The 10,739-nt window shown below is 36.5% G+C and overlaps 1 protein-coding gene and 1 pseudogene across 1 annotated transcript; one reads left to right on the top strand and one right to left on the bottom strand.

The window, feature by feature from the left end:
- Positions 1-737: 737 nt before the first annotated feature.
- LOC109104282 lies at positions 738-5,258 on the bottom strand (annotated as a pseudogene).
- A 1,817-nt stretch (positions 5,259-7,075) lies between these two features.
- On the top strand, positions 7,076-7,824 carry LOC109103842 (ER membrane protein complex subunit 6). The gene has a single exon (XM_019117185.2). It carries the CDS (start codon positions 7,088-7,090, stop codon positions 7,418-7,420), a length of 333 nt encoding a protein of 110 aa, XP_018972730.1. The 5' UTR covers positions 7,076-7,087; the 3' UTR covers positions 7,421-7,824.
- The last annotated feature ends 2,915 nt before the right edge of the window (positions 7,825-10,739 follow it).

The raw sequence follows: 10,739 nt of genomic DNA on the forward strand, positions 1-10,739 counted from the left end.
TCAGGTTACCTTCATTTATTTGTTGGGACTGTTCTGTTGAGCAATTTCACTTTCTTAGTGTGCAGAGTTTCCTGTATGACACTGGAGGACTGTGGCAGAGTAAGGCGGTTTTGGCACATGCATAGCGGTTTGGGCGCATAGATTATGTGAACAAAATGAAACCTTAGCATGCAGTCGATTCTTGGTGCACGCATGGCAAAGAATTTGCTCCTTTGAGTTAAAGCTGGTTTGTATCTCCTTTTCCTCTTTTGAAACAAACAGAGATGTCAGTTACAGCCATGTGCAGCACATGAAATACACCACATAAACTCAATTATAACAAATGATGAAAATATATACTGAAAATGTGATGATATATTCCAACTGTTTATTAACATTTGAAATCCCACTAAACATTGTAAACAATATTTTATAATTTTAAGTTTTTTTTCAGTCATTTTATGGAATTCAGAAATATTCTTAAATACATATGTGACCCTGGAGCACAAAACCAGTCTTGTGTCGCTGGGGTATATTTTTAGCAATAGCCAAAAGTACATTTTATGGGTCAAAATTATCAATAGGATATTATGTAAAGATCATGTTCCACAAAGATATTTTGTACATTTCCTACTGTTAATATCAAAATTTATTTTTGATTAGTAATGGGCATTGCTAAGAATTTCATTTAGACAGCTTTAAAGGTGATATTCTCAATGTTTAGATTTTTTTTGCACCCTCAGATTCCAGATTTTCAAATAGTTGTATCTCGGCCAAATATTGTCCTATCCTAACAAACCATACATCAATGGAATTGCACTAAACAACAATAGTTTCATAATTAATGTGTGTACATTGAACAATACATAAAGTTGACCCATGTTAGTCAAAAATAATAATATAGTATTAAATTAAAATATATATATATTTTTTAATTGATCAATGATACGGTTTTAAAACATTTTTTAATTAAATACACTTAAGTACAAAGTGTGAATATTTATACAGTTTGATACAGAAAAAAAATTAGCCCTACCAGCATTCTAGCAGGTCAGATGTCTCAGAGACATTATATTAAATGTTTTATCTCATGTTTGGTCATTAAACCACATGGCAACTCCAACTGCTGAGTCGACATCTAAAGGAGACTACAGGAAATGTAAACACTCTTTCTACTTCCTGTTGTAGAACTGTGTTACATGACAGAGCGCTGCCACTGCCCATAATACACCTCACTCCAGCGGCCTGCAGGCTCTGAGGGGGCATCATAGTGGCCATGTTTCAATAATACCCCTGCACACAGCACGAGTCACATGACCCAGAGAGAGGTTAGAGGGTGAGGTTTGGGAGACACTGGCACTGGAAGTGGGGTATTGCTGCTCTCCTAGTAGCGTTGTGGTTACGGTTAGATGTTAGGATGTCCCAGAGCAGAATGGATTAGTTGGGAGTAGATTCTGGACTCATTAACTTCCAAATCTACGACATACAAGAAATACATTATTAAGATAAGAATACACCTGAGGACCAAAAACATGCAACAAGAAGACTATTATAGTAAAATGTAAAAAGGTCACACTTGATTTCACAATAATAATACGTTTAGAAACTGAAAAATTGTTGATTTACCAAATTCTTTCATCCACGAGTCCAGCATTCTGACAAAGGTGGCCATGAAATTGGCTCCATTTAGTGATGCAGCCATTGCCAGGCAGGAGAAACAGGAGAAAGGGGGTCTGGAGAATTTGGAGGGGTGAACTCTGCAGGCACGCTGAACGTCAGCTGGGCTGAAGTGCACATATTCAGCACTAGTGGTTTAACATAAGTGACAATTAATTTCTGCATGATATGCCTTATGTACACTACCATTCAAAAGTTGAAAAAGATTATTTAATAAATAGAAAGATCAAAAGAACAGCGTTTATTTGAAATAGAAATCTTTTGTAGCATAAAGTTTTATTGACACTTTTTATCAATTCAATGTATCCATGCCCAACAGAACTATTCATTTCTTTCAAAAAAAAAAAAAAAAAAAAACCTCACTGATCCCAAACTTTTGATTGGTAGTGTATAAGTGAAAATGCTACAGTCCACAACACTGATGTGCACACAGCATAAAGTACATATCTTCAATTTATCTAAAATGTATTTGTGTACAGGAAACAATTTTTTTTTGTCTGTGAACAGGAAATGTGTTAAAATATGAAACCAGACCATCTATAGATGGTGGATAACACCTTTGACAAAATGAACAAAGACAAAATAAATAAATTAGGTAAAAGTATTGCAAATACCATACAGCTTAAGCACTTAAGCACAAAAACATCTCTTTTACAAGAACCCATAAAACAGATAGTGTCTCTACAGCAGCCATGCACTTGAGAGAGGACACTGAAATCTGAGTACAAGATCTGCCATGTCTAAATGTGCTCACTGCAGTCGCATAACATCTCCCCCTGGAGGTCAAACTAGTAAACACAAACTGACCTCTGGATGAGTATACAGTATAATGATTGTTGTTTGTAGCTGAGCTGACAGAACTACAACAGTCTGACTGTGGGTCATTTACAGACCTAGTCTGATATTAGGAAAACATAATATGCTGTATGCAAAGCTAAAAACAGGCATCTAATTCACACTATACCTGAAGTGTGACCTGCCACAGCTCTGGACTCCACCACGACAGGCAAGAGCTGCACAGGGAAACATGCATCCTTCAGACTGGAGGACATATAAATACACAGTCAATTCATGATAACGCAGTCCTTCAGTTCAACACAGAGTAAGTATAATACTAAACATCATAGTTGATTAGTTAGAATTTCCACGTCAAGAGTAATGACCCATTTACACCAAAGATGATAACAATAATGATAACTACAGGGCTTGGACAAAATAATGTGAACAACTAGGACATTTTTTTTTTTTACCACCATTTGCCTTTGATACGGACTCCAACTTTAATCCAACAGATTTCTACTTCTGAAGAATAGTCTCCAGTTGAATGGCGTCTATCAGAACATCTTTAAAGTTGCTTTAAAGATGTTAAAGGACGGAATCTGTTTCTCACTTATCTCTCTAAATCTTGATTTAAAACTTTTTAAACCACAATCCCTAGCTTCCGCTAACTGTCTAATGTGTTCACAAGAAAGTGGTGTTCCAGTGGATGACGTAGGGTGTAGGATGAAGGTGTAGTGTAAGCTCCGGTGAGAAGTGACGAACGAAAGTGCAGAAGAGAGAGCAAAACAAAACACCGGTCACAAATTAGAAGTACAAAACAAGGATTAGTAAAAAATAAAAAAATAAAAAAAAATAAAAAAATGTTGGAGGATTTTGATATAAGCCAACGGGGGACAAAACTTGGTTATTACGAGACTAGCATATTCTCACCGGCGCTTATGCTACGCCTATGTCATACACTTGAACGCCACTCTCTTGTGAGCGCGTGTACGACAGTTAGGACAAATGTTTACAATTTATGAAGTTTTAAATCTGGATAATTTTCTAACACAAATGCATTGCTTCGCTTCAGAAGGCCTTCATTAACCCTCCAGAGCCATGTGGAGCACATTATGATGGATGGATGCACTTTTTTGTGCTTCAAAATCTAAACCTCCATTCATTGCCATTATAACGCTTGGAAGAGCCAGGATATATTTAATATAACTCTGACTTATTCGTCTGAAAGAAGAATGTATACACCTTGGATAGCTTGAGCGTGAGTAAGTTATAGGGTAATTTTCATTTTTGGGTGAACTATATCTTTAAAGCAGCAGACAACTTAACTCTGCATGCCCTTGAAGGAGTGAAATCCTGGAGCTATCGCGACCTTCATAAAATATATATTTGTTTCTTCTTGAATAATTTTTAATCACAGTTATTAATATTGAATGAAGTTATTAGATACTATATATTAGTAGTTAGACATCAAAATGTATGTATCTGAATATCTTTCTACCTTGTAGTTGAGGAGCTGGAATGTGTAACAGAAAGCTTTTACATGTGGAGTTCTGTATTCTGCTCTCAGGGTCTGCAGTGTCACAGAGGTTATCAGGACCTCCGATTTATGTGACCAACGAGTGATTAGAACATTTATGCATGTTAGAAAATAAATGAGTATGTAGTCTGCCTTCTTACTCTCTAAGAAGCTGCTCTCATTGTGTGTGTAGTGAAACATATTTGATAAGATTCAGGGCAGAGCCCGGCACCCTTGAAGTACAGATAAGTGTTCTCTGCGTATGTGTGCAAGTGTTTGTCTTCGCAGATTCGAAGACAGCCCTAGGAGGAAACTGTCATTTGCCGTCACCCTGATGTCCAGGGTTTCAGATATACGTCTCTGGAGAGACCTACTGCATCTGACCTCTGATCACTTGTCACCAAAATAATCACTAGAAGATATGCTCCAAGTTTCATGTCCATGTCTGGAGATTTTCTAAGTTTATGTCTATGTATTGACGTAATTAGTGACCTCTGTTAATAACTACTGGTGTCTCGAATATGTACTTAGAGCAGCCTACAAACTCCATCGCGAGTACTGAAGCTGACTTCTGCGGATGAAACTGCAAACTATTTTCTTCATTAAATTCTTCTCTTATCGATCGCATCTCTGATTCCTGGTCTTCATTCATCATACCTGGTCCTTGGGTTTTAACTGTAAATTCCCCTACACCCTATAATAACTGAACATTATCGTCCATCAATGTGAATGCTAATATTGGTATTTTTCTAGTTATTGTTCTTAGTGTAAACTGGAGGGCTGCAATATTCAAAGATGCAAAGTAATGTTTTCATACTATGTATAAATATTTTATTATTAATACATAAAATAATATAATATATCCATATATGTGTGTGTATTTATATATACATAACAAATATACACAGTACACACACATATAGTATGTAAACAAAACTTTCTAACGAATCACGATTAATCATTTTGCAGCCCTAGTAAACTGCTCTTAAAACAAATATAATATCTAACTTGACTCACATTTGTGTGTTCCATGTGTTGGTTGTTGTGTTGAAGAAGCCTCAGCAGGCAGCATTTTGTCCAGTCATGACACATTTGTCAAGGTTAAATAGCATGGAGACCACATAGTCTTGGATGGTGCCTGCATCACTGAAACCCGACAGAAACTGATTCAGGCCTAATTCAGCGATGTTTTGAGACGAATGACAGTATGGTTATTAATACCATCCCAATTATTTATTTATGAATGAAGACGAGTGCCTTTACCACAATGCAAGAAGCATCAAACATGCTTTCAGTAGTTGTTCAATGTTAACCTGATTTAATGCCATGCATTTGTCCACATACTTGACTTTTTTCAGCTTGTCTTTAGGTAAAGCGTCCATGCACTGGTCCAGAGCAGAGATTATTATTGAAGGGTCCTGCTTTTTGGCCTAATATCAACAACAACAATAAATAAAAAGTATGTTTCAAAAAGCGCATTAAGCAACACTAACAAAAAGTACCATACATATACAGGGTAGATTACTTACAAATTGAAGTCCGTTTCTTATTTCAAATTACATTATGAAAAATTTAATTTGTAACGTATTCTATTATATTACACATTTAAATAATATAATAACAGGATACTCTAGTTCCATATTGATATAAAAATACAAAGAGAAAGAAAATATACTTGTTTATAACAACATGAAATGCATTAAACATGACAATACGTCAGGTTTTCCCAAACGTGTTAATACAGTAGGTTGATAAAGTCGATTATTAGTTAATGTAAATATATGTTATTAGTTAATGTAAATATAACTTTTAAAAATTAAATGAGAGACAGAGAGAGGTTAATTTTTCAGTAACCTTTGAGTGCCACCTTTTTAATCAAAGTGCTGTTACCTACATGTATGCCTGAGGTGCTGCTGGTATCAGGGTTCGTGGGGAAACTCTACTGTCTGTGACTGTCTTTGACTGCGCATCCAGCAGCACCACTTCAGCTGACGATCCATGGAGAGAACAAAGCCAGCAGAACAACTCAGTGATGTCGCCATGATCTCTCGCTATTTTTGTGCTGACGGAGGAAGATATGTGAAGTATATGTCATTTAACAGCACCAAAAAAAAAAAAAAAAAAAAAAAAACTGCACATATCACAGTTTCTATCCGAACCGATCCGAACTAGCGATGTCTGACTGGTGAACGAGTCGTTGTTGTTTTGAATCTTTTCAATGATTAAGTTGAACCGGATCACTAACTGTTCTGAATGATTCGGACTGAATAATTAGTTCGGTTCGAGCGAACCAAGAGCCGTCTTTTGATAAACATTTATTAAAAAGACTTATCAATAAGAAACAAAATTGTAGAAAAAAGTAAAACAATATGTATAAATAGTATTTAGTTAAGTAGTTACAGTTAAATACAGAGCAAAAATTACAGTATTTAACAGTTGAGATAATGTGTTATAAAGAACAAAAACAAACAAATAAACATATATTTAAAAAAAAAAAAGCTTATTTTTGAGTGTTTACTTACATGCCGTAACGCAAAATAATTACGGAGTTCAAATCAGCTCTCTGAAGCGAACAGTTTGAAAGAACCGATTCCTGCAAATGATTCCTACTTTCGAGCACCGCTTTGGAGCCTTCGCGGATCCCGTAGAGTGGGTTAAAGGTAAATTCAATAAACATATTAAAACGGCAACATTGCTTAAAATTTTACAAATAAATGTGCATTAATAGAGATGGCATTGCTTGGAATTAAGTACAAGTTGGTCATGAAGATTAAATAAAAATTAAAGTTTGATTTTCATTAAAATCCCAGGATGCTTAGCGGGATAATGGCTGCTCGAGAATGACACACGCTGTGTTTTACCCAAAACTTGTCATGGTTTCCTGAAAAATACATTCCTTATTGAAATACAGACTTAATAGCATAGCTTAGGATGTTTGAGCGTTTCATGTAAACGATGCTTTCTTGAATCACGGAGGCGGAAGCGTGATTTGTGTTTATCGTTATTTCGATCCTAACTGTAAGTGGAGGAGGGGATTTAACGTCAGTCTAAAGTATGATGTTTCATTCGGCTTCAAATGATGATCAAATATGTTTCACGTCTCTATTATGTTTTGTCTCTCAGCGTGTTTTTAGCATGGCCTCAGTAGCAGCCAAACGCGAGGGGCCGCAGTTCATCAGCGAGGCGGCCGTCAGAGGAAACAATGCTGTGCTCGACTACTGCCGCACGTCCGTGTCCGCGCTCTCCGGGGCGACAGCGGGCATCCTCGGCCTAACCGGACTCTACGGCTTCGTCTTTTATTTCCTTGCTTCTTTCCTGCTGTCACTGCTGCTGATTCTCAAAGCCGGTCGCCGGTGGAACAAGTGCTTCAAATCTCGACGTCTGCTCTTTACCGGGGGCCTCGTGGGCGGCCTGTTTACTTACGTGTTGTTCTGGACTTTCCTCTACGGAATGGTGCATGTATATTAAAGGGACTCGGACAGTACAGATGTAGAAAGATGATAGAGAAGCCTCAGGGTAGAGAGTGCTGATTGATGTACCACAGGTTTTGTCTGTGAGCTTACTTATGTTTAGCCAGTAAAGCTTAAAATTGTTTCTGAGTACTAATTGCACTGAAATTTAGATATTTAAAAATGGTGTGTCGTCATATTCTATCCTCTTGTAATTTAATATTTCCCTAATGCTAATTCCAGGGCAAAGCTGGGTTTGGATCTTGTATGACAGCCCAACAGGGAAACTAATTTGTTTTTATCTTGCTTTCTGTGTATGATGTGCAACACTCACCAATCAGAACTATTTTAAAACACAATAACAACTTAAACTGTATAAATCACATTGTTTTATTTCAGATAATAAATCATTCACCTCATGGATTAAATTGTGTGGTTTCTAAAAGTACATTTTTTTTTTTATTTATTATTATAGGCTACTACTCATCCTATAGTGTGCCTATCATTGTTGTTCTGTGCTCAAGCTCAAGGGTGTTTTACAAATTATTAGTGTTGTGTATAATGTGTAATTTCAAATAAAATAGCTTGACTTTTTTTTTTTTTTTTTTTTTTTTCAGACTGAACAGGTACAGTCACATTTTTCTGTGTCCTCAGTGCTTGAACTGTTCAAACGTTTGGAATTGGTAAAATTTTTGAATGATTCAATTCAAGTTTATTCGTATGCTTTTTATGATACAAATCGTTGCAAAGCAACTTTAAAGAAAATGAAGTTTCTACAATATTTAGATTAAAATGATATTGAAATACTCTCCGAAGTTGCATTTATTTGATCAACAATAGAGTAAAAACATTAATGTTGTTTACAATTAAAATAACGGTTTTCTATTTTCATATATTTTAATGTCATGTATTTCTGTAATGGGAAAGCTGAATTTTCAGCAGTCATTACTCCAGTCTTCAGTGTCACATGATCCTTCATAAATCATTCTAATATACTGATTTAGTGTAATATACTTGATTTAATATTTTGTCAACATTATACATTTAGAAGGTTCAAAACATTAAAAAATTAAAAAGTTAAAGTTTTAAAAGTTAAAGGGGTCATATGATGCTGGTAAAAAGAACATTATGTTGTGTATTTGGTGTAACGCAATTTATGCGGTTTAAGGTTCAAAAAACATTATTTTCCACATTCTGTACATTATTGTTTCTCCTCTATGCCCCGCCTTTCTGAAACATGTTGATTTTTACAAAGCTCATCGTTCTGAAAAGCGAGGTGTGCTCTGATTGGCCAGCTATCCAGTGTGTTGTGATTGGCTGAATACCTTAAGAGTGTGACGGAAATGTTATGCCCCTTAACACTGTGATGCCCTGTGCCCCGCGTGACAAGACAAAAACAATAAAACCCATTACAAACGAGGCATTTGTTGCATCCAGTGGGGACATAATAACTGAGTTGTGTCCTCTTTTTGGAAGGCCAAATAAAGTAGTTTTGCTTTTACAGTGAAACACACAGCGGGCTTAAGTGAGCAGCGGCCCGTGGGCTTGTGGCAACCATATGTGACAACCCCGGGCTGGACTCCGCTTTGTCCACGGTGAAAGCCGATCCGGTGATTCACAGCGCAAAGTTGAAGTATTTCCTCAGCGACCAGCACGGATCAGCTCTAGGCATGACGAAGCAGATATCGTCCTCTTTTGGAAGGCCAAACAAAGTAGTTTCGCTTTCACAATGAAACACACAGCATCTCCACAACATGGCGGCTGCAGCAACAATACTACAGCGAGAATAAAATTTATGCTTTCTTTCTTTGCGGGAACATTTGGGTGGTGTTATACAAATCTTCCCACATCGTGACGTAGACTTGTGGGGGCGTGTTAGAACGAGCCGTTTTAGGAGGGCATGGTTGACTCTTAACTGTTATAAAGACTTTGGATTTGAGACTTTAGTCTTTGGTTGTTTACAGATCTTCTTTATGGACCAAGAGCTTGTAACACTCCGAAGAGAAAGGAAAAATTGAAATCGCATCATATGACCCCTTTAAAAAAAAATACTGACCCCAGACTTTTGAATGGTAGTATAGATATTTTTTTAATTTTTCTTCTTATTTTTAAAGATTGTACTCCAGTTCATGTTCTCAAGTCTCTGAGGTCCAAGTCAAGTCTCGAGTCTTTAAGGTCGAGTCTCTGTCAAGTCTCAAGTCTTTAAAGTGGAGTCCAAGTCAAGTCTTAAGTCTTTGAGGTGGAGTCCAAGTCACGTCTCAAATCTTTGTTTTATTTATTAGCAACAGTTCTTTCAGCTAGTTATTGAGGCTAAATTTTTTTTTTGAAATACTGATTTCACGATATGATTTTCCCAAAAAATATTTAACAAAATGTAAGACAAAATATAGCTGCAAGCAGCAATTATAGGGCCAAGCACTACAGAAGCAAGCATCAGACCAACTGCAGCAATGAGTAATTAAAAGCATTTTAAGATTATTTTAGTCAAGATGGTTGAAAAATCATACAGCCTCAGAGTCATTTTGGCATCATGCCTCAAATTTGTAGCAGCGCTGCAAATTTTGTCTATCGACACAAAATTCATAACTTTTTGCCAGCATGGTGTTAAAATGATCTGAGTCAAATTTGGTGAAAATCGATCCAATGCTCTAGAAGTTCGAAAAAGTAGATTTTCAACATGGCGGACAGGAAGTTCGGCCAACTATGGCATAATTAGTATCTATGTTGTCAGCATGACCCAAGGAATGTTGTAAGTTTACAGATTACAATAGGCTAATGTAATGAAATGTTATAAGTATTTTTGGAAATTTCAGTAATAATGGGTAATGATTGGTTTAACGCTTTTGACCAATAGGTGGCGCTGTTGTCAAAATTGATGTGGTGTGGTCAGTGTGAGGTGACAATGGCACATACAAAGTTTGGCATAAATATGTCAAAGCTTTGCAGAGATACAATCTCAGACGCAGTTTGCCATCATTCCAGCAAATTTGTTGATTCATTAAACGATGACCGCTTTGTGTATCGATACAAAATCCATAACTTTTTGCCTGCATGGTCTGAAGATGATCGAGTCAAGTTTGGTGAAAATTGGACCAATGACCTAGGAGGAGTTAGATAAAGTAGGTTTTCAACATGAATCAAAATCTCGGACAGGAAGTTAGGTCAATTTTGGCATAATTGATATCAATGTTCTCAGCATGGCCCAAAGAATATTTTGAGACCTGTTTTATTACAATAGCCAAATTTATTCAAATCTTATTAGCATTTTTGAACACTTCTTTATAACCTTTGGCCACAAGGTGGCGCTGCCCCCAAACGTTTTGAGCACCATCACGGCA

The sequence above is a fragment of the Cyprinus carpio genome, chromosome B5 (assembly GCF_018340385.1).
Source record: "Cyprinus carpio isolate SPL01 chromosome B5, ASM1834038v1, whole genome shotgun sequence".
Lineage (NCBI taxonomy): Eukaryota > Metazoa > Chordata > Actinopteri > Cypriniformes > Cyprinidae > Cyprinus > Cyprinus carpio.